This window comes from Ambystoma mexicanum, chromosome 6p, assembly GCF_040938575.1.
Source record: "Ambystoma mexicanum isolate Mex_15411 chromosome 6p, UKY_AmexF1_1, whole genome shotgun sequence".
Classification (NCBI taxonomy): domain Eukaryota; kingdom Metazoa; phylum Chordata; class Amphibia; order Caudata; family Ambystomatidae; genus Ambystoma; species Ambystoma mexicanum.
The window spans coordinates 742,245,469-742,271,033 of record NC_090935.1 but is presented as its reverse complement, the minus strand read 5'-3'; the positions used below and the strand labels follow the sequence as shown (position 1 = coordinate 742,271,033).

General features: G+C 45.9%; 1 protein-coding gene across 2 annotated transcripts in view; it reads right to left on the bottom strand.

Moving 5' to 3' along the window:
- Positions 1-25,565, bottom strand: part of ADGRV1 (adhesion G protein-coupled receptor V1) — a 2,479,945-nt gene that overhangs the window by 1,272,373 nt on the left and 1,182,007 nt on the right. For both annotated transcript variants that reach the window (XM_069627623.1, XM_069627624.1), the window contains 2 exons: positions 16,958-17,197; positions 3,761-3,910 (listed from right to left, as the gene is read on the bottom strand). In XM_069627623.1, the coding sequence (XP_069483724.1) occupies positions 3,761-3,910; positions 16,958-17,197 (390 nt within the window). The remainder of the gene's footprint in view (positions 1-3,760; positions 3,911-16,957; positions 17,198-25,565) is intronic.

The window sequence follows — 25,565 nt, the reverse complement described above, 5'->3', positions numbered from 1 at the left end:
GCTGATTCTAAGTTCAAAACTATGACATTTCAACAGTGACAAACTATGTGACACTCAAAAGTAGGTCACTCAGTTAATTTAAACATTTTCGATTTTTGGTAGTTTTAAATCCAGTTTCAGTTAGGCTGCTGCAGACCTGCAGAGCTCAGCCAGTCTTGTTATGAACATTGTTTTGGGGCTCTTCAACTTCCCAGATTTAGTATGCACACATACTTCATTCTGCCAGATGTCCGCTGGTGTTCAGTGAGATTTTTGGATATGTTGCAATGTTTGAAAATAGGCATTTTGAGCTGGCATTCAGGGAAACAAAAGGTGATTTTAAAGTGCGGTTTTTCCTTTGGCACACATTTCACTCATGGCACCCCGGCCCATCCTGCTCGCACTGGTGGGTGGCAAGTTAGGCAACCATTTTAGTGTGCGCAAACTGCGTGGTTCTCCTAGATTCTGGCGCACATGTGGGCTTTTTGGCCATCTTGGATTTTCTAAGCCCACAGCACCAAATGTTGCAGCATGATAGCTCAAACGTGGGTCAGGACACCCAACAGCGTCCTTCCATGAACTTTCTGGGGTCTTTTCGGGAAGCAGGGTGTGCACTTCGGAAGCCTTTTAAGAATGAGCCAACCTAAAGTTTTCTGACACAGACACTACCCAGATACAAAGAGAGCCTCTGGGACAATCTAGGGGCCCGTTGCCAATATGTTCCTAACAGGTTTACCTTAGACCCCGGGTAATGTAAAAAGTGCACTCTAGGTGGGATAGAGAAGGTAAAGGGATGCAGATGTGGAGAAGAAGAGCGAGAGGAGTAGAGGGAACAGAAATGGAAGGAGCGCAGGGTGAGCAAGAGAGGGTAAAAGAGAGATACTGCAGAGAGAGTGGGAGGGCAGCCAGAAAGAGAGATAAAGATCGAGAAAAGTAGATCATTCAAGCCCCATCAGAAACTCTCAGTTCCTTCACAAATCAACTTTATAGTTCTCTTATTTTTATTGCATGTTTTTGCTATAAAAAAAAAGGCATTGCTTCTTCAACATTATTTGTTGTAGATGTGATAACTGCACATGAAAAAGGATAGACAACTCCTGAAGAAGGGGATAGAATACCCCGAAACGCGTAGAGACACATAATCTAATATTGGATGTTCAATAAGAAGTATTATTGAAAGGAATGAAAAACTATCTGATATTAATGATTTCAATTTGTTTATCCATACCATGTTGAAACAAAACATAAGTCAAAAGCTAATACCAATTTCGAAATGCACTTTGTTTGAATAATAATGAAGATTGGAAAACAATGTTCTTTTTTACTATAAATTGATTGATGAAATACATCACAAGATTGTTTGATACTATTCTTTTGAAATTTACGTTTATAATAAGGTTTGAACCTACAAAAAACATATTACTTTTTGGTTGTATTTACAATAAACATTGGGTGTGCAGGGGACGGGAGAGATCCACAAGGTTGTGGACATCTGTTGTATTGTATCTTCAATAGAGACACCATTCTAATTATAAGACTGGTTTCTGTCTACCATTTTGCCTTTTTTGAACAACATTGGCAGCTTTACATTTTCTTTGCATGATGAAAGTTGACTGGAGAAAAGATGCCACAATGTACAGTGTTACAAACACGCCACTCAGTAATGATAAGTGTGCATGCAGGGCAAGGTTCAGGGGGCGGCTGTGCAGCTGTGTGAGGGTGTGGCATGATGATTTAGGATAGTATGAAGAGACTTGTTATTTCTCCTCAGTTATGGGTACGGGACAGGGCAACATAAAGGTGGGAGGAGGAGAGATGTCTAGGGTGAAAAAGGAGCACAGCAGGATGTGTTGAGGAGGAGGTTCGGGATTGTTCCCCCCAGAAGCAGCATAGCACCCAAGGGCAAAGAGCACAACCAGCATGTTACATGCTGGCATTATCATTGAGGCCACAGCAGAGGAAATTTAGGCCAACAGTTATAGTTAGACCCCATAAAGGTGTGGCCTATCATGCCATATTTGTAGGTGTTATTGCTGCAGGGAATATCATCTGTTATGATCCCAAAAGCATGCTACTGTGATCGATACAGAGTCAGGTGAGGTTCTCCTCAAGTCTTTATTAAGCCAACGGGCTCACACGCAAAATCGAAAGTCAGTCTGGCGCGATGACTAGGTTCTTGTGCCAGGTACACCATATCTCCCTCCATTACAATTGAGCAACCATCAACATATTTCTTGTGACTTAACAACACATGTGTAACTCGTAACATTCTAGATGAACAACGATTAATCTTTTCAACAAGACAAAATGCGCCTACGCTACTTGCGCTATCTTTTCCCTTTTCTAGCCACCCTACGTCCTACTTATTATATCGCAGAGGCGTGCAGGTGTGGCCAATAGGGATAGCAAGCCCATGATAATAATTGTCTGTGCCTAACTGGAATGCGTGAAAGATGCTTCCTGTTTTACTCTTTCCCCATGTGCCCCTTTTGTTCATGAGTTACACTGAGAACTTCTCCCGCTACTAAGGTGCCATGATCCCCCATTCGACTCCATATAGAGATCATACCCTCTCTCACTTGGAGCAATATTCTTGCTCTGCACACCATCCCACTCAGGGGTACTAGATGCATTCTCCACTTGCCTCTTCCAATTCGTTGGTGCCACGTCTCTTGCAAAATGCCCCTCTAAACTCCTTGAAGGAAAATATGAGTCCCATACATGATCGTCCCCTGATCGTGGAACTTTCCTCACTTTGTCCATGACCGACTTGGCCACATGCTCCATGTTCCATATCATACCATCTTCTGTACGGATGGAGTTTCTTAAAATGTCGCTTACTTTTACAGGTCTGCCAAACTAGGACAACCCTCTGTCTACTCTTCCTGGGCATCTGATACCGACCCATTCACCAACTCTAAACACACGTACTCTAACCTTGTGCCTATCATCATGATAATCCTTGTAGAAGCCTGCTCCTATGAGCAAGGAAAACGCACAGGATAATAGGAACCCGTATTTTTAGCAGATGTGGGCAATAATGATATTAGTACATGGCCACAGCGGAGTGGAAAGGAAACAACATTTCCGGAATGGCTGTCGAGTAATGGGTGCTTAGCAGCCTACCAGCACTAGTTCATTTTCCGTTTGTATGGCAGGGTGCTAACATTTCATAACTGATGCCATAAGTCATATCATGTGCACTGCCACTTGGAGATGTTGTGCAAGATCTTATGTAATCAGTAATGCATCATAGGCAAGACAGATCCCATTGGATATCTACGTTATCTGGCCACATGTCATGGCTTTTGCAAGATTAGACTGAAAGATTTACATCAATTCAACATCAATGCAACTTTGTTTCTTTTGCCAGAAAGTGTGTATATAAAGATGTGTTGAAATATCAAAGTTGCATGTTTCAATAATATTTTTGTTTGCTGTCATAGCCTTCCATGTGACAGACTCACCATGCTATACATTTGTCACTCCGACCTGCATATTTACACTTAGAAGATCGGGTGCAGGTTGACATAACTGTCCATGGAGGTGATAATACAAGGAGGCATCTAGTTACAGCATGCATAGTAGTGCGTCTCCTGCTTCAAACCAAAATAGGAGACCCCTGACGAACTGTTAATTTGGATAGAAATATCTGGTGCAGGAGAAAGAGCTGTGTTGGGGGAAAACTAGGGCTTTGTGGAAGTGACGTGACTAAGAAACAGTTCAGAAAAAAACGTCGTTCTACTGCCCATGAGTGACTTCAATGCATGCAAAGCAGTACCTTCACATTGCCCATGCTTCCTTGGACTCGCTTGATAAACAGGGTGATATGTAGAGGGCCCTGCGAGGCGTCGGGTTCACTGTAATTGCTCGTGGACAAGGATTCTGCTGTAAACTGCACAATGCCATTCGGATCGCCAAATTTCTCAATCTAAAAGAAAAATCAGATATGAAAACATCCGAAAAAAACCTACACAAACATTGCATAACATCTGCACTGCGTAGGTAACGTTAATTGCTTCCAGATTCTGAAACAGTGCGTGGATTGAAAGGACAAGAACAATATAGCGGATGAGTAGCTTAAATGGGCACAGAAGAAGCTGGGAAAGACCGGGAAAATAGATATCAAAAGCATAGTGCTTCTTGGAAGGGTACCTGACGGTCCTGAAGTGGGGGATGTTGGTGGATGGTTGAATGAGTGCCTGATCTGTCTTTCTGCAGTCTGCTAGTTCAGGTGTATTCGCATGACTTGAACCAGGCAGGAGAATGGGATGAGGGACTGAAGACAGCATACAAGAAATGAGGGAAGAGGTGAGGGAAACGGAGGTGTCGCCCATGAAATGAAAAACCAAAGGGGTGGACGTGGAGGCAGCAGGCTTCCCTGAGGGATGCATTAAGGGGCAAGTGCAACAGCCAGGAAGAATGTTGCCAGATGGGGAAAGAGAAGCAACGCATTGGCAAGGGCACTGGGAAGGGCATGGGGTAGTGGCCAAAGGAGGAAGACCAGGCGTGGGTATCCTGCCAGTGTTTCCACAGGTGCTGCGCAAAGGAAGCACAAGGCTCTTGCCAAAGCGAGGACACCACGAGGAGAAACCCTTTAATTGGTGGAATCGTCTTTGTACAGCTAATGACCTTTCTGTTCCTATCTTGGGTGCACGCATTGTCTGTCTGGGGTTTCTCAGCCAGCTGCCAGTGTTCTCCGTTAAGTAACCTTTAGGCTGTAAGTAACATTACATACATTCATCGTGGTACAGGGCAGGCTTGCAAAAAGGTAGATACAAAGGGCCGTTTCATGGAAAAGTGTGCATAGATCCCACAAAGCCTGCGCACCAACAATGAACCAGCATGGCCAGTCACCCATAAGAAAATCTGTGCACCACACGTATTCCTGGAATTGTTCACGCAAAGTAACCCCACGTGCAAGTCGTGGCCGGAAAGCCCATGAAACACCCACACGCAGGGCCATTCCAGCCATGGAAACAGATCTTTGCAGACTCCTTGTGCGCATAGAAATGCACCACAGAAAAACAGCCTGCGTACCCCCCAACCAGGCCAGCACCCCGGCGGGGGTGCGTGGGTTCCCTCGTAACAATTCCCAGCACCCCCTCAACATGTGCACCACATATCGTAAAAATCATCATTTTCCAGTAAATATGCATGCAAACCCCCGTTAATGGTCCCTGCACCCAGCTAAATTGCGTACGAGCACCCCAAAGTGCGATCGGAACCTTGACTGCATGCACAGACCCCTAAATCTGACACCCGATCTTAGCTCTGTGCAGTGATTCCCATGCGCAACTGTTGTCGGGTGGCAGATTGTTCTTCCCCATTTTATGTGTTCCGCCCCCTACTCCGGTCTATGGACAGGCCACACCCACTCTTTGCAAGGTGTCTCGCTCAGGGCACTCGGCCACTTGCAGAGACGTGCCGAGCCTGCACGAAGTCCCCGTACAGTACCAAAAAGTCCAGCGCAGACGAGTCCATGAATCAACAAACTGAGGTTTGGCACGCAATGTCCTGATTTACCACGCGAAAAAATTCCATGATTCGGGCCCAAAGGCTCTTGTGTCATATTTTATGGAAAAATATATATCCCACAGACACAAACAATAGGGCTTCAAGTTGAGTGGACATGTGGGTGGTTGTTGTGTGGGGCAGACTTTTGGTTTTCTCCAGTGGTCAAGGTGTACGAAAAGAAGTAGTAGAACTATGTTCTTTGCTGACCTGCCCCCGCTCCCCACAAACCCCATCGCCACGCCCTATCCAAACCCCCAAACAAACAAACCTTCTGTTTAATGGAATGTTCAGTGCAGTGCACTGAAGTGTAAGTTTCAAATTCGTCCTACATTTACAGTACAACTTTTTAAAAAACAAGTAGAGGAGCACCGCTGCCAACCGCTACCACCCACTACGACCACTGATTTTCCCGGCGGGAGCTGGTGGCAAAACAACAAAACATTGTAACGTATAGGGGCTTTCACGCAATTGGCCTTTCCTGGGGGGAAGGGGAGACGCTGTTTTTAAAGTGGGGATGTTGTCCCATTTAGGTTAGACAAAGGAGAAAGAAGTGTGAGCCTCTGGACTCAACACCTCAGCAGGGCCGCATGCCGGGCTGCAATTTCTTAGCGCACTTTCAAAATTTATTTTGAGCCGTTTTAGTTACCTTCACACCCGCATCTAAAAATCAAAACCCCAGGCTGCCTACAATTAGCTGAACAGTATTTAGCTGCACACTAGAAAACAAAAACTGTATTAACAAAAATAAACTGTTCCAAGATGTCTATTCCATTTCCTTGATGTTAAAGATGTCTATTCCATTTCCTTGATGTTATTCTGTTTGACATGATCATGCAGAACTGCAAGCTGCGCGCTGGTGTTAAAGAATAGCTGAAAGCAAGTGACATCATCACGTGCTTTTGGAGTGTAAGCATAAGTCTTTAAAGTATTTGGGGAGTTTACAGAGATCTCCAGTTATCCCTTGGCAGTTGCAAGCGAAGGCTCACATCACTTGGCATTCCGGGACTTGTAGCCTACGGCTATAAAGCATACAACATCATTTCAGTAATTCAAAATGATGTGTGCTAAAAGTCAGTACATGCAGAACATCATTTATGCGCTCTGCATATTTGTGTAATGTGTGTGAATAATCAAGGATTGATTTCATGTGCGAAACGTGGGGAGAGATTTTTCAATGTTTTATAATTCAGCATTTCCTGGTCAGGTTACAACTATATGCAGTTACGTAACACAAAATGTGGGGGCCTCCTGCGGGCCATGCTGAGGGGGGCCCCTGCCCAACATGGCAACAAATTGTGGGTCGCGCAACACTCTGGGTCGGCCTAGATTATCACACTTGCACAATACGTACGAACGTGCTGCTGCAGGGGTACGCCCCACACTGCACTAGGAGAAAGATATGTGTTTTAATGCATGATACAGCACACTTTCTGAGAATAATTGGCTAAAAGGACAGAGCGTTTGCAACTGTTTTGTAGGGAAACACCGTTCCGAAAATCCAATACAACAAGTCACCAACAGTGCACATGAACATTAATGCTTTAATTAGTATAATGTTTTGCTATTAACAATGCCATGCCACAATGAAAACATGGCCAACTGGGTGCACAATGTAGACAAGTCTAGACATGTAATACCATATTACAGTAAAGCATGCCAGGCCACATTTAGACATACCTAGACTGGATGCACCAAAATGCCAGTCAAAGCAAGAACACTTATCATGGTTATTTTATCACAGATGCCCAGAAAAATATACAATGCCGCAGTAAGAAATGGCTAGACTGGCAGCACCCAAATGCCAGTCTAGCCAGGCAGTGGCGTAACACAAGATGTGGGGGCCCCCCTGCGAGCCATGCTGAGGGGGCCCCCCCAACTCAGCAACAAATCAAGGGTCGCGCCACACTCTGGGCCAGCCTAGATTATCACACTTGCGCAATACGCACAAACGTGCTGCTGAACGGATATGCTGCACACTGCACTAGGAGAAAGATATACATATGTGTTTTAATATAACATACAGCACACTGTCTGAGAAAAATTGGCTAAAAAGCCAGAGTGTTTGCAATTGTTTTGTAGGGTAACACCAATCCAATAGATGCAAGTCACCAACAGAGCACATGAACATTAAAGCTTTGCTATTAAAAATGCCATGCCACAATGAAAACATGTCCAACTGGCTGCACAAGGTAGACCATTGTCGACATGTAATAACAATATAGTAAAGCTTGCCAGGCCACATTTAGACATATCTAGACTGGTTGCACCAAAATGGCAGTCGAAGCAATAACACTCATCAAGAATAGAACACACATTCAAGCCTGTGTCTCTGTGGCCTCTAACAACACGTCCAAACTCTTTAAAATCTGAAAAGAACTGGTCAATCCTGTTGAGGTCTTTACATCTCCTGTTCCCTCCCAGGCCCTCTTTATGGCTCTGTCATCTCATTTCTACGCTAAAACTCAGGACATCCTGTCCTCCATCTCCTCTTCCTCTCCCTCTCCCTCTTCCTCTCTCGGCCCACATTTGGCCATCTCTATCTCTCTTCCTCCTTTCTCCTCTTTCTCTCTGACAACACCTGACGAGGTTTCTAGACAAGTCCGATCTATGAAAGTGTCATCCAAACAGGTGCTCTCCTGCTCCACCAGAACCATCAAGAACCATATTGACACCCTCGCTCCAGCCTTGACCGATTTCTGTAATCACTCTTTCCCCTCTCCCGTTAAGCACTCCCTTATGCACCCACTCCTCAAGAAGCTTTCTGCCGATCCTGCCTGCCCGGCAAACTATCGCCCAATCTCCATCACCCCTTTCCTGGGCAAACTGTTGAAAAAGCTGGCCATCTCCCAGCTTACTCTCCACACGGAATCTGTTGGTTGTCTCCATGACCATCAGTCTGGCTTCAGTGCCAGAGACACGGAAACTGCTGTCCTGAACACCTGTGAAGTTCTGCTCTCTAACCTTGATTCCAGCATTCCTTCTTGATCTTTCCTGTGCTTTGGACACGGTCAACCATGCCATCCTGATCAATCCTGATCAATCGACTCCATGAGAACCTGGGCATCAAGGATCAGGCCCTTGAGTGGCTGACCTCATTCCTCTTGGACTGCCCCTCCCAGGTCCAACTTGGTACGTTTCTCCCGCTCCATCCTCTCACTCTGGTTTTTCAACCTCTATGTGTCCCCTTTGACCCACCTGATCTCTACATTCTCCTCTAACTTTCAGTGTTATGCGGATGACCTTCAGGCTCCCCTCAGACTCCTCTCATCTCTCGCTCATTCCCGACTGTCTATCCGCGATTCAGTGTTGGTGTGCCTCCAACTATCTCTGCCTTAATGTCAGTAAGATGGAGATCCTTATCATTTGGACTCCTGCCCCTGCTTTCCCTCTCTCACTCTGGCCGCCTGCCTTGGGTCCTCTTGCTTCGCCTTCCTGTGAGGCAAACAACACTGGTGTCATCTTTGACTCCACTCTCTTTCTCTCCTCACATCTCAGACATTGCCAAGAAGTCACACTAAGTCACACTACCAGCTGCTCCTCCTCAAAGGGACTCTTCCCTTTCTCACTTTCCCCCAGAAGCTCACTCTCTGCAGAGCCCTGGTTCTCTCTAGGCTGGACTACTGCAACAGCCTCTTTCTCAATCTGCCTTTCTCTACTATCCAGCCCCTGCAACTAATCCAGAAAAGGACTGCAAGACTTATCCTTGGCCTCAAGCACAGGGATTGTATCTCTCCAGCCCTGAAATCTCTCCACTGGTTCCCAGTTGCTGCAAGTATCAAGTTCAAGACCCTTTGCATTGTCCACAAGGCTTTCTGTGCCCGGGGCCTGCACTACATCCAACGCTCTCTTCCAAAATATCTTCCTTCTCAAGCCCTTCGCTCAGCTACCTACAACTCTCTAAGGGTTGGACGCTTCTCCAGGAAGAGAGTGGGGGGTAGATCTCTCTCCTCTACAGGTGCCTCCCTCTGTAATAGCCTCCCTGCCCCTCTCAAGCTTTAGCAGACCACCTGAAGTTCTGGAAGCAGCTCAAAACTTTCCTCTTCTCCTCTGCTTTCTCTCTCTCCCTCCCCTGCTGGCCTACCTGACCTACATGTCTGCTGTACCGACTGGTTGCTTGGCTACCCTCAGAGCCTCACTGAGTCGAGACTCTTTCTTGATCAGTCACCCTTGCACTGCCTCTGGTCCTACCATGCACTTAGGGGCTGTAACTGTAACCCTACAGTCCCTTGTTCTCCTTGCACTACCCAGAGCTGTGCTGCCCTGACAGCACTTACTCAGAGCATTGCTGCCCTGTTTTTCCCCTCCCCTCTCCCTTGCACTTCCCCCGTCCCTTTCCCCTTGCGCTTCTTGTTATCGCATTTGCACGATCTGAATGGCACAAGGCCTAGTAAGATTGTTTGTCTTGTCCTCCCTCTATCTTCCATCCCTTGTCTTGTCGCGCCTAGAAACACTTGTGTGCTGGTGCGTTATAAATGACTTATGTCATATCATTTGATCCCAGAAAAATATACAATGCTGCAGTAAGAAACGGCTGACTGGCAGCACCCAAATGGCAGTCTAGCCAGGTAATTCACTTAGCAAGACTGCTTTATCATAAATGCCCCATTAAAAAAAGTCATACCAAACTGAGGAATGACTAGACTGGCTGCACCAAAATGCCTCTCTAGCCACTAATACGGCATATCATGCCTGCTTAGCCTGGACATGGACAGCCATTATAATTTGTTGTATAATCCTGCCCCCCCACACATCCCCTCTCCCTCCCACCCCAACCTCCAAAATCAGCTCCTTGGCCCACAATTACCTCCACGTCCCTCTTCCTTGCCCCAGAGCTTACGGTTGAGGCTCCTTGCCTCATAGGTAAGTACTGGGATGAGGAAGAGTGAGACTAGGAGTAATGAAGATTACAGGTAGCTAAATCAAGCATTACTTCCATGTACCTCTACCTCATCCCAGTACTTGTGTATGAGGCAGAGTGCCTCATACACAAGTACTGTCTCATACACACTGGGACGAGGAAGAATAGGGCTAAGAGTAATGAAGAATACCAATAAGTAATCCAGGCATTAAACACAAGTATTGGTGCAACACCATTGAATTGACTGGGATTCAGCACTCCCACCCCCACCCCCTGAAATGTTGAGCTATGTTGACTAGACCTGGCTGACCTTCAGAGCAGTTGCCAGACAGAAAAGGACACAGATGTTAAACGGCACCTGAGTTTCTCTGTTAACAAGAACCCACCAATTACTAACATAAAGCAATTCACTGTTAGTACCTGCATTCAAATGCCAAAGTTTTTAGGCAATTGAAATCGTGATGTGGGTTTAATACTTGCATGCCAGGGAAGTGATTGGAAGGGTAGAGAGGGAACAGGAGACCACTAATTCTCACAGCAGTCCATAAGTGGGTGCTTTAAACCTTAAAGGAGAGAGTTAACTGCTTGTAACATTGAAGCTGCACTAGAATAGTCTCATAAAAATGCATAAAGAAATTATATGACCCAAACAAATAAGTTTGCCCCTCCCCCACCGCCCATGAAGTCGGCACCCTCCCAACATTTGAAGGGTTAGCCCCCGAAATGTAGGTTTTGTTGCGCCCCTGAAAGCAAGCACACACACCATTCACCATATACACACAGGCACACCCAGCCATCCATACATTTAAGTGTGCATTCTTTCACCATACTGGCACAACCAGGCAGCCATCCATACATTTAAGTGTGCACCCTTTCACCATACAGGCACACCCAGGCAGCCACCCATAAAATTACGTGTGCACCCTTTCACCATACAGGCACACACACCCAGGCACCCACCCATACATTTAAGTGTGCACCCTTTCACTATACACTCACACAGGCAGCCACCTATACATTTAAGTGTGCACCGTTTCACCATACAGGCACACCCAGGCAGCCACCCGAATATTAAAGTGTGCACCCTTTCACCATGCACTCGCACAGGCAGGCACCTATACATTTAAGTGTGAACCCTTTCGACATACACTCACACACGCACACATCATGGGGTTAAGGGGAGCCCTAACACTTAAAAAAGAAATTGTGCATACAACTATGCCGGACTGTAAACAACGGTGCTGGTAAGCTCACCGGCACTGTTGTTTCCGGGCCGGCACATTACAGCTCTGCGGGAGGTTGCCGTCCTGCCCGGCAGGTTAGACCTGCCGGGCAGAATGGCATCCACCCGCATAGTTTTCACGGAAGCACTGGCACCGTTATTAACGGTGCCGGTGCTTCTATGGTCCCCATTCCGATAGAGTCCAATAGGACTTTATGGAAATGGGGACTTACAATTTGCCGGCGCCTGACTTCCCAGACCGCCAGGGTTGTAATCCCCCGGTGTTACCGGGAAGTCGGGCGGCGGTAAATCATTATGGATCTGGCGGCAACCTGCTGGTAGCAATGGCACGGTTGCCGCCAAACCCGTAATGAGGCCCATCGTTTCTTTTTGAAGTCACTATGACTTCATAAAGAAATTATTTCTGTTAGAGAAATAATTTATTTATAAATGCAGAGGGAATTCAAAAAGACATTTTTTTTTTTGTTGCAAAAAAAAAAATATATTTTTTTCTACAAGTGGGGGCCCCTCCCAGGACATGTGCTGGCGGGGCCCCCCGCACCGCAGGGGTTGCGGGGGCCCCTGTTACGCCAGTGTAGCCAGGTAATTACACTTAGCAGACCTACTTCATCAGAGATGCCCAGTTAAATAAAAGTCAAGCCAAACTAAGAAATGACTAGGCTAGCTGCACCAAAATGCCTCCCTAGCCGTTAATACCACATATCATGCCTGCTTAGCCTGGACATGGATGGCCATTAAGATTTATCGCACAATACCGGTCCCGCCCCACCCCAACACATCCCCTTTCCCTCCCACCCCCTGACCCAACCCCCAAAATCAGCTTCTCATTCCAGAATTACCTCCACGTCCCTTTTCCTTGTCCCAGTGCTTAAGTATAAGGCTCCTTCCCTCATAGGTTAATACTGGGATGAGGAAGAGTGGGACTAGGAGTAATGAAGAGTACAGGTAACTAACCCAGGCATTACCTCCATGTCCCTCTTTCTCATCCCAGTACTTGTGTAAAATGCCTCATACACAAGTACTGGAACAAAGTAGAATAGGGATTTGAGTAATTAAAATTATCAATAAGAAACCAAGGGATTGAACACAAGTAGTGGCAAAACACCATTATGCTGACTGAGCTTTAGCCCTCCCACCTAACCCCGCATGAAATTGTGGGCTATGTTGACTCCACCTGGCTGATTTACAGAGCCATTGCCGGACAGAACAGGACACAGATGTTAAACGGCACCTGGGTTTCTCTGTTATCAAACGCCTAATTCTTTATGCAACTGAAATCTTGATGTGGGTTTATTACTTACATGCCAGGGAAGTAATTGGAAGGGTAGAGGGGGGACAGGAGACCGTTTATTCTCACAGCAGTCCATATGTGGGTGCTTTCAGACTTAAAGGAGAGAGTTAACTGCTTGGAACATTGAAGCTGCACTAGAATAGACTCATTAGAAAGCACAAAGAAGTTAGGTGCCACCACACAAAGAAGTTTGCCCTCCCCGACAACCAGTGAAGTTAGCACCTCTCCCAACATTTGAAGGGTTAGCACCCCCACCCCTGAAATGTATGTTTTGTTGCACCCCTGAACACACACCATTCACCATACGCACACACACGCACACCTAGCCAACCATTCACTTAAGTGTGTACCCTTTCACAATACATTCACACCCAGGCAGCCACCCATACATTTAAGTGTGTACCCTTTCACCATACACTCACACAGGTAGCCACCAATACATTTAAGTGTGCACCCTTTCACCATACACTCACACAGGTAGCCACCTATACATTTAAGTGTGCACCCTTTCACCATAGTCTCACACAGGCAGCCACCTATACATGTAAGTGTGCACCCTTTCACCATACAGTCACACACACCGAGGTAGCCACCCATACATTTAAGTGTGCACCCTTTCACCATTCAGGCACACCTAGGCAGCGACCCATACACTTAAGTCTGCACCCATTCACCATACACTCGACATGCACACCCAGCCACCCATACATTTAATTGTGCACCCTTTCACCATACACTTACACAGGCAACCACCTATACATTTAAGTGAGCACCCTTTCACCATAAACTTACACAGGCAGCCACCTATACATTTAAGTGAGCACCCTTTCACCATAAACTTACACAGGCAGCCACCTATACATTTAAGTGAGCACCCTTTCACCATAAACTTACACAGGCAGCCACCTATACATTTAAGTGAGCACCCTTTCACCATAAACTTACACAGGCAGCCACCTACACATTTAAGTGTGCACCCTTTCTCCATACACTCACACACGCAGACGTCATGGGGTTGAGGGGAGTCCTATTACTTCAAAAAGAAATGGTTTCTTTTTAAAGTCACTCTGACTTCATAAAGAAATAATTTCCGTTAAGGGCCGAAACATAATGGAAATAATTTCTTTATGAAGGCAGAGTGACTTCAAAAATAAACGATTCCTTTTTTAAGTTATAGAGCTCCACCCACCCTATGACATGGAGGCCAAGGCTTCCATGTCATGGGATGGGGGAGCCCTCAGACCTCAAAAAAAGTTTCTTTTTGTAGTCAGTCTGCCTTCATAGAGAAATTATTTCTGTTACGCTGTAACAGAAATCATTTCTTTAAGAAGGCAGAGGGACCAAAATGAAAAATTAAAACATCTTTTTTTTTAAGTGCAAGGGAGCCCCCCTCCCAGGACATGTGGTGTCGGGACCTCCGTTACGCCAGTGACTATTTGGTAGACAGGAGCATATGTACTCCTGCCAGTCATGTAAATGGTTTCTAACTGACTAGGGGCTGAGATTGGTTTGCTGTGACTTCACACCCTTTGACGGCACTTACTGTGGTGTTGAGTATCCCGTATACTAATTAGTTCCACCCACTTTCTTTCAGCGTTTGTACCCTAGAGAACATTGCCTCATTTGGTTTGTGAGCCAGGCAGGGGAGTTGCTAGGTCTAGAAAAGACCCTGGGCTAAGCTGATGTCGGAACTGTTGGGACTGGGGGCTAGCTAGTCTTTTGGCTGTAGCTCCTGAGATTCTATCCGGGGCTACAACCAAAAGATCAGGGGCTATAGCCCCCTTAGCCCCCCCCCCTAGCAACGCCCCTGGAGCCAGGCACGCTTCTTTAAAGAAGGGCCCTAAGGCATCGTCTGCATCAGAACATGGTCCCTTACTGGAGCGTGCACCCTGCCAATCGGAAAATACCCATTTCTGCAATGCATGACCCCATGACTGGAAATGTGTTCGTGGCAACGCTTCCCATGACTAGGAGCCGGGGGCTCGCAACACGTGCATTACTCTTGGATTGATTGGAGGGGGGCAACGAGGGGTCTAAGGCATGCTCCAAAAGCCCCTAATGGGAGATGCAGTGATAGGATGGCAGTCATTGACAACACCCACTTTAGTGTGGGACTTAAAAAAAAGGCCAGGTAAACCCCCTGTACAATCACATAAAGGCAAAGAAGCGCCCACATCTTTGTCAGGGTGCCACGCACCTGACAAGTCTGAAGCTTTAAAGCTGGGCTACACTGAAGTGCGACATATATAGGCGATGCCCCTGTAACTTCCCTATTTAAAGTGAGGTGCTATATTCATAATGCATCCTTGTGTTAATGCCAGGGCATTGTTATGAATAGGAAAGTAATGGATCCGTCTGTATTGTACTTTTCTTCTTAGAGATGAGAGAGGTAAGATGTAAAATAAATGTGATATGATATGAAATGATATTTTATTTGTATCACGCCCATACACAAGTGTTTCAGAGCGCGACGAGGCGAGGGAGGGGTACAAGGGAGGACAAAACAATGATCTTACTAGGCCCAGTGACATTGAGATCGTGAAAGTGGAGGGGAGACGGAAGGGGGAAAGTGCGAGGGGCAGGGGAGGAGTGGAAAGTGCTGAAACATGTGATAGAACAACAGGAAGTGCGGCCAGCAGGTGGTAAGTGCAAGAATAAGGTGTAGACAATGGGTGTCTAATAAGTGCAAGAAGGGGACAATAGGGTAACAGATACAGACCCAAGGGCAAGGGTTGCCAGGAGGCAGTGCGGTTGTGTGGCTGGGTGGGCAGGGATCTGGGCCCGAAATCAGAGGGTAACCTGGTGCCCGGTACAGAAGCAGACAGATCAGCCGATCAGAGGAAGCATGAAGGCAGAAGCAAAGAGGACGGTCTTGAGGTGCTTCCGGAACCGAAGATGGTTCTCCTCAATTTTCAGGGAGGCAGGGTGGCTGTTCCAGAGGGAGGCACCAGCCGAGCAAAAAGATCTACCCCCAGCTCGTTGCTTGGAGAAGCGTCTAAGCCTGAGGGAGTTGGAGGTGGAGGAGCGAAGAGCCTGTGTGGGAACGTATTTACGGAGGGAGAGTGGAAGGTATTGTGGACCCAGGCCCCAGAAAGCCTTGTGGACAATGCAAAGGGTCTTGAATTTAATCCTGTAAGATGTAAGGTAGACAAAGAAAGTAAGGCACCAGCCAAAACACTAAGCAATTTATTTTGCATTAAATGCCATATTTTACCTGCAACCACCCCAAAGCTACAACATTTCCACAGGGAATACATCTCTAAGGCTTCAATACGTCCAACTCACCCTCGCAAAAGGGCCACACGCAGAAGGCTGTGCCATTCAGGGCTGCTGCAAGTATGTCTGCCACCGCCACATAACGATGATGGGTGCAGCACAGGTTGATCATGGAGATCATTTACGCAAATAGAGTAGGTAGGATTGCACATCGCCAACTACGCGGAAGCCAAGGATCACATTCACGCAGGCCAATTACCCATTCATTGCACCAGTAATTGCAAGACTGAATATCCCACAGAACGCAATGGCTGAGAGAGTGCCTAAATAGTAATGTGGCAAGTACAAAATGTGCAGCTGAAAAGATGAAAATAGAGGTGTCGAATAATAAGGGACGGTTTTCACGCTATTTACGGCTGCCCAGATGGACAAACTACAAATATGAGAACACATGATAATGAACTGCAATAAAATACCAAGCACTTTGAACAATTAGTCGTTAGGTGTAGGAACTACCAGATGGTGAAATCTTGCTAAATATGTGCTTTACAGAGTCTGTCCTCTATGTCCATAGTTAGTACTTGGTTTGATCGAATGCTAGAAAGGAGCAGAATCGTTGCTCAGAAGCTAAGTGTGTATTTGTTGAGTTTTGCGATGTGCAAGCAAACTATAGGTGCAGTAGGTTATACCCAACATTGGAAGAATACTCTCAAATGAGTAGGTAGCATGTTTCTGTGCTAGCACAAGAAGCAAATGCAAGTATAAAGTTAAAGAGGTGATGGAAAAATCCATATTGGCAGCAGGTGTTTCATGATCCTATGCCGTCATCCACAGAAAGGTGGGGGACACTCACTATGATGGAAACACTTCCCGCTTTCGGATCTATTTCGCTCTCCCCTCTCTCGACGCGGAGTTTGATAATGAACGTCTCCTGGACTTCGATATCTGCATGGGGATAGATCTGCAAGCGAAGGATCCTCACACCGCCCTCCCCGTCTCCGAAGGAGAAAGAGCCATTGACTGGATCGCCGATGTCAGTGTTCAGAGGAGGCAAGACTTCTCCGGAATTGGGTCCCAGGATGGTCCAACTAATCTGTGAAAGACAGATGTAAAAACCGCATCAGGAGAGATGTACAACGCTGCATTAGGAGAGATGTGCAAAGCTACATCAGGACGGAAGTAGAAAGGCACATCAGTTGCTCAACATTATCAACACAGCCCAGCAGACACAACACAGTGAGAACAAGTATGTGCCATTCCTTTGCATTAAACCATGTTGCTTTCAAATACACTTCCAAGTGTGGTGTTGGAGCCTTTTATATCCAACCTGTCTTTTGAGTTATGAGTTCCACACAAACTCGTAGTCCTGTCAAGTATGAAACAATAAAATAAATATTGGACTATAAAGGTAACAGGGAGGGCGTGTACAGTTCATTACTGATGGCTATGTTAGGTTGTTCAAACCATTTTCTTTGGTGATGATAGGAAACAAATTGTATGTACTTTCATGGAAGTAATAGTGTGCCTTTCTACACGTTGAGGCCACCGCTCCCCCCGCAATGTCAGCCACCTCCTATTCCTCAGGTGTTACCCAGGAATTATTTAGTTTGCTGGAAGTATTTGGCTCAATTACAAATCCGAATTGTCATACTTTTATGCAAATATAGAACGAGAACAGCCGTCAGTATCATGAGAGGCTGTGCGCTGGATCTAGAAGATGACCAGGTTTCAGTGTGATCAGAGATGGTGTGCTGGATTGAGAATGCAACCAGGCTTCAGTGTGATCAAGGACTGTGTGCTGGATCGAGAATGCAACCAGGCTTCAGTGTGATCAGAGACTATGTGCTTGATCTGGAAAGCGACCAGGCGTCAGTGTGATCAGAGAATGTGTGCTGGATCTGGAACGCGACTGGGATTCAATGTGATCGGAGACTCTGTGCTGGATCTGGAACGCAACATGCTTCAGTGTGATCAGAGACTATGTGCTGGATCGGGAACGCAACCAGGCCTCAGCTTGATCGGAGACTGTGTGCTGGATCTGGAATGCGACCAGGCTTCAGTGTGATCGGAGACTGTGGGCTGGATCTGGAATGCGACCAGGCTTCAGTTTGATCAGAGACTGTGTGCTGGATCTGGAAGGGGACCAGGCTTCAGTGTGATCAGAGACTGTGTGATGGATCTGGAACACGACCAGGCTTCAGTGTGATTAGAGACTGTGTGCTGGATCTCAAATGCGACCAGGCTTCAGTGTGATCAGAGACTATGTGCTGGATCTGTATCCTGACCAGGATTCAGTGTGATCTGAGACTGCGCACTGGATTGTAAAATTATGAGCGCAGGTCTGACCATTTCAACTCATGGTGGGCGTCTACAGAAATCTGAATGACGCCATGGTCGCTGAAGACCTCCTTCTGTCTGTGCTGACTATAAATGCACTACCTTGACAGTAATATCTCGTCACAACGTGACATAAAGTACCTGCCTACGTTAGCTACCGGTGCAGTGTGCCAATGAACCTTATGCTAGATTCCATATACAATGAACTAAGGAGTCGTTTGGAAATAGTAGGGATATAAAAATGCAAAAAAGATGGGCTGCTCTTCCATTATCTGAAACGTGTGAGCCCCTATGAATATTCTATCTTATTTTTATTTTATGACTATACAAATGCACACACGCGCACGCACACACGCACACGCACACACACACCGTTTAAAAAAAAAGAGGTGGCAGTGAATGTTCATATACATTGATTTTGCCGGTTGTCTTTTGTAAGGCTCTGTGAACCTTCTGCAGCTTGAGAATATGTGGGGAGTGGTTTTCACAATACACTTTTCTAGGTTTTGTTAGGTAGCTCAGTGGCCTAAGTGCTCACTGCTGCAGTCCAAATCTAACCTGGAGGTCATATGTGTTAATCCTGTATGACCAAAACATTTATTTGATCTTCTTCTTGATAATACCAACTTTAATTTACTAAACTAAGAAACAGCAGAACTATGGTACTGATATTGAAATTGATATTTTATTTGTATCACGCTCGTACAGAAGTGTTTCAGAGAGCGACGGGGCAAGGGAGGGGAACAAGGGAGAACAAAAACAACGATCTTAAAAAGCCGAGTGACATTAAGAACACGCAAGTGCATGGGGGGGAGAGGTGGAAAGTGCAGAATAAATAAATAAACCACAAATAAATAAATAAATAACAAAAAGCAACAGACAGTGGTAGTGCAGCCAGCAAGTGGCAAGTCCTAGAAATAAGGCAACAGACAGGGTGTGTCTGAATAAGTGCAAAAAAGGAAAAAGGGGCGGGGGTGAACTGTAGAGTTATAGATACAGACCACAGTGCAAGGGATTGCCCAGAGGCAGTGCGGGTGGGTGGCAGGGTAAGCAGGTACCTGGGCCCTAAAGACAGAGGGAGACCAAGTGCACGATGCTGAGACAGAACAGATCAACAGGGGAGAGTAGGAGAGAAGGCAGAAGCAAAGAGGAAGGTCTTGAGGTGCTTCCGGAGCCAGAGGTGGTTCTCCTCAAGTTTCAGAGTGGCAGGGAGGCTGTTCCAGAGGGAGGCCCCAGCCGAAGACAGAAATCTACCCCCAGCTCGTTTCTTAGAAAAACGACTGACCCTGAGAGAGTTAGAAGTGGAGGAGCAAAGGACTGGCGAGGGAAGATATTTACAGAAGGACAGCTGAAGGTGTTTTGCACCCAGGCCCCAGAAAGCCCAGTGGACAATGCAAAGGGTGTTGAATTAGCCAGTGGAGAGAGTTCAGGGCTGGGGCCAAGGACAAGTCTTGCAGTCCTGTTCTGGATCAGTTTCAAAGGTGGAGAGTAGAGGCAGGTAGATTTAGAAAGAGGCTGTAGCAATAGTCCAACCTTAAGAGAACCAGGGCTTGAGAGACAGTGAGCTTTTGGGGGAAGAAGAGGAAAGGAAGAATACCTCTGAGGAGGTGCAGTAGGAAGTTTGACTTTTTTGAGACATCAGAGATGTGGGCAGAGAAGGAAAGCATGGAGTCAAAAGATTACCCCAAAGTTCTTGGCCTTGCATGTGGGGGTAGGAGGAGGGCTAAGGGAGGCTGGCCAGAGAGTGACAGGAAAGGAGGGTGAAGGTGTGCCGATGAGGAGGATCTCAGTCTTGCTGGCATTCAGGCAGAGATCATTGGCGGAACACCAATCCTGAATGGCAGATAGGCAGTCAGAGATGAGAGAAGGGAGAAGAGGTGGCAGAGGGAAGCCTGAACATGAGTTGAGTGACGTCTGCATAGCACTGGATATTTGAGCAGAAAATGGCAATGCAGTGGGCAAGAGTTCCCAGGTATTGGTTAAAGATCCAGGGTGAGAGGTTGGACACCTGGGCAACACCACAGGTAGAGAGGTGAGATAGAGGAAAGGAAGGACCCAAGTTGGACCTGCCAGGGTCGATCAGAGAGGAAAGAGGTCAGCCAGGCCAGGCCAGACCTGGGAGGGTCGATCAGAGAGGAAAGAGGTCAGCCAGGTCAAAGCCTGATCAGTGATGCCCAGGTTGTCATGGAGACGATTGAGCAGGATGGTATGGTTGACCGTGTCGAAGGCAGAGGAGAGATTGAGTAGGATGAGGACAGAGAGAATGTTAGAGTCAAGGTTGGAGGGTCAGCTGTGGGTTTCTTGAGCAGAGAATGCACAAGAGAGTGCTTCAGAGGAGAGGTAGCTTACACTATATAAATACAACTGCAATTTTCATCATGTAGATCAGTGCTTTAGGTTATCATTAATGATTGAGAAATGTGTTGTATCAAGAAAAGTTCACAATTTTTGTTTTGTTTGTTGACCCATGCACAGCATTCGATGCAGTATCCCGCCTGAAACGTTGGGAACATGTGAGAGATTACGGTATCCCACATGCCCTACCCTTGGCCATACTGTTCATGAAGCCATAGTTATGTGGGGTTTGGTGGTGGGGCACTACTCCAATCCAAATACAAAAGGGTGTGCTGCAGGGCTGTGTGTTGGCATTCACTTTATTCTCTCTTTATATAAATGGTTCAATAGGTACAGTTTTGGCTATGCCAACAGATGATCCACCCCAAGCTGGGGATAGATACCCATTGTTGCTATTTGCAGATGATGCAATTCTTGTTTCTTTGATGCCATCTAGGTTATAAAAAAAATCAATTGCAGCTATTACAAGAGTGTTTTAGTGAAAGGGGCTTATAGATCAATGCCAGTAAGATAAAATCCATGTTTTATTCCAGAAAAAGGAAATTAAATTCTCTGTAACTTAATATTGGGTGAAGAAGACATAGAACAAGTGGCTTTCTATGAATATCTGGGAGTGAGGTTTGCAATCTCTCGTAATTGTGACCAGCAACTGAATAGAGCTGGAGCTTCGGTCTCTATATATGGTAGGGCTATCACCAAATTCTCATATGAGTACAGGGATGGAGTGATGGGTCTGTTATTACAGGCAGATAAAATCCAAGCTAGACAGCCTGCCCTTTATGGAGCTGAAATGTGGGGCTATACCAATTGTGGCTACCTTGGTGGGCTTGAGAATGTTTAAAAAAAAGAGGAAAACGTAGGTCTTGCAATTGACACATCAACGCTATTAGTTCATGAGGAAACAGGACTGCCTCTTGTTCAGCACATTGCAGCCCTTAGGGCAGTTCTATACTGGATTAGGTAATGGATCAGACCTGAACTTCGAAAGTACAGAGAGGTAGTTAAGGATGTCGTGGGGCAACCAGGTGGGCTGTTTTTACTGTGCTTCTCGCATATTAAAAGAACTTTGTACGGCACAGGGCATGGTGATCTATGGGTACACCCGGAACAAATGACCTGCGATAGAAGAGAAATCATCAAGAGTACTGGCAAAAATGGCAACAGGACACATTGACGCTCAACCCGGCCTCCGATGCTTTAACCACTTATTGGGAAAACAAGACTGTAGGGGTTATGAATCTTACCTAGATGTTTTGAAGCCAAGGCTTTGCGCCCCTTACACGTTCGGATGAGATTCAGTATTCTGCCGGTGGCTCAGATAAAGAATGAATGGGATGTTACTGTGTCTAATAACATGTCTATGCTGTTTCGATAGGATTAAGACCCGAGAGCATGTCCTTTTAGCATGCCCACTGTGCTTGTACTTTAGAAGGAGATATTTGAGGCCTTCTACTGAGAATTAATACAATAAGTGAAGCCTTGTCCTTTTGTAGAAGGACTGGTGATGCTGCAAATGCGTTTGCTGTAGCTAAATACGTGTATAGAGCATGGCTGTAAAGATCTGCATTCTGGAAGTCTATGAAATGAGAGGGGCAAGTGCCGAAATAATTATGTTTTTTCCTATGATTCATTTACAATCTGGAATGTTTGCTCCTGTGTATCATGTGCTTAGTTGTGTTTCTAACATCTATGGCAAGAATTCTTAGGTAATGTGCTTATAATTCTTAGTGCACTTTCACCTTGTATTCTTATGTCATTATGTCATTTTACATATTATCTGCAAATGTGGGAACAAGAAACTTGTAAAAACGATGTCAGATATTTTGTTCTTGTTTTGTCTTTATACTTAAGTCTAATTGGTTATTTTCATGGTGTACATGCATTTTTATTTTAAGTGTGTGTACAATGTCTGCTGTTTATATTCACTTTGATGGCGTTCAGACAAAGTAAAGTATTTTGAATGAATCACTATTTTCATCATTCAAATTGTTCATTGAGGTTCTTACCTCACCAACCAACTTACCCCACACACTTCATCTAGACCACTTAGAGCAGCTCAAGCAAACACCATGTCCATACCGAGATTCAAACTACATAACTCCGGAGGAGCCAGCTTCCCCGTACAAGCCTCTAAGTTATGGAACACACTCCCCGCTCCTCTCAGGTCAGAACCTTCCTTCAACGTATTCAAACGTAACACAAAGCGCTGGCTTCACGACCTAGACACAATGACAGCCTAACATCCTAAATCCTACTCCTACTACCTGCCCATTGTACGTATTGTAAATAACACAATATATACTATATTATCTGCATCCTCCATTGCCTACCACCTGAACATTGCAACATGTATGCATGTACCTGTAACACTAATGTCTGTATTTATCTGTAACCGTAACCATTGTAACCATTGCCTACTGTATTCAATTGTAACTGTAACCAGATCTAAACTTACACGCCCGTATGCCCCTGGGCCTGGATGCGCTTTATAAATAAACAAATACAAAAAATAAACAAATACAAATAGAAAGAGCATCCTACTATTAAATGATTTGAAGTCATTCTGTCACTATCTAAAATCCCAAAAGTGATATGGACGCATTCGAAGATCCGAGGCTACCACATCTCACAGAACTCTTTAAAACTGAAGATCATGTATTCTCTAACTGACCAGCTAGAGGATGGCAGCCTAGCTGCAGAGCTCCGGTTCCCCTGACTCCCTGGAAATTCTGCTGATAACAGGCGAGATCTGACTTTCAGTGTTTGGTCAGGATGTTCACAAGCCCCCCACAGAAGAATTGCCTCACTGTCAACACAAAGAGGATACTGAAGGCCTAGCTGGGGAAAACATCACTCAAAGAGAGGATAGAGTCATGGCAATGGTGACTAGTATCACTGCTGATATCGACATCCATTAGGGAAATGAAAGAGGCCCAGATCCAAAAGAACAGATGTACGAATCTTCTTGAGTAGAGGGTCTCAAAGAGGGAAGACTGTTGTCAGAACTTAAAAGCTACTGGCCAGTTGCCAGACTGCCAGACAGTTTTCTGAACAGGAGCATTTTTCTCGAAGGAACGACCTGTCCAACTTACGTTTTCCTGAGTTAGTTGAGAGGGGCACCCCTTTTGACTGTATTCAGAAGACCCTGCCCTCCCTGCTTCAGCAATCCCCAGAAACATCTCTTGAGTTTGAAAGGGCATCCGGGAGCCTGTGAAATGAAATGTTTTTCAGACAGCTACAACATGTGGTCTTGGGGCCAAATGAACATTGGTTTTGTGGACTAAAGTAAAGATATGAGAAAGCTGATCAGGATACCTAAAGACTTAGCTACGGAAGCTAGCTTAGTTGTTATTTGGTGAAACTGGCAATACTTAAAGTGGTTCGGGATGGGGTTGTACATGTCTTTCAGGATCCCCTGAAGGAGGAGGAATTTCTGAATTGTTTGTAGGAGGAGCTCATGGAGCACATTCATGGATCACCAAGGAGTGAAGGGCACACTCACACCTCGAGATCAGGACTGGGAGCTAGGGGCAGAAATGATTCAAGAAATCTTGGCAATCTCCCATGCATGGACACCAGCTTCATGTTGTTCGATCTATGTTTTTGTACATGCGCATGAGTTTATAGAAGCATTTACCCTCTACTTGTGTTGCCTGTTTGTATTGCCACTAATGAGGATCAAATGTTGCAGAATATCACCAGTAGGTGTAAGGCACTTGGTTGTTCCTGTTGTTGTTGTTGTTAATACAGGCTCCTCACCACCGGGAGAAATAGTGCACTGTGCTTGGGGTCTGTTTTCTCTAGTAGCCTGGGATCATGGGATGGTCAAAGAATGATGCGGTGGACATGTCACTGTTGTTCATTCTTTTTTTGTTAATGGTTGGGCACCACACCGCCATCCACCTGGTGGGTGGTTGGGCACCATGCCGCTATCCATCTCTCTTAGTTGACATGCAGTGGGAGCGGAGGCGAGATCACTAGTCAGGCACCAGAATTCCATCCCTCACCACATTCTATGATAACATTTGCTGGCTGTGTAATATGAAGAGTAGATTCACAAAATACCTGTGATGTTATGTTATGTTATGTTACTTGGCATTTATATAGTGCCCTATATATCATTGGTATGACCTCAAAGTGCTGGTAGGTTGAATGCCCTGTGGAATCGTAGTTCTGGTCAGTAGAGAGAGATAGAGTCGTAGGGTGCGTGGGTGCACCGGATATATGTGCAGCTAATGTAATTGCTGGGTGGTAGCTGCATCCTAGCGTTAGGTGTGGTGCAAGAGGTATGAGTTGCATGTGTGCAGTCTGGTGGGTGGAAACCTAGACTGGGTTCTGGCTGCGTTAGACCTGAAGCACACATATGTAAGCAACTAGGCTGGAATGTGCTCGGCTAGCTGCGTTTTATTAGGGTGATGAAGTGTTCATGGGGTCATATTTGTATGTGAACAGCTAGGCCGAATTAATCAGGGATATAGCTGTGTTCTAGTTGAATGATGGTGTAAAGTAGAGAGTAAGCATAGTGATGTGATATGAGGGTTATCTTTAAAGCGCCTGAGACCAGGCACGTGTGCATGGTGGCAGGGGACAGAGCGACACATGGACACACAGAGACAGGGGGCTGAGCTTACAGCGACAGGGGGGGATAAGGATATGTAGCAACAACATGGGAAACAGAAGGGCAGGGTACACATCCACTCTATCTATTCCATCCGCTCTGTGCATTTGATGTGCCACTATAATGCCATTACTAGAGAGTAGTGGTGCCA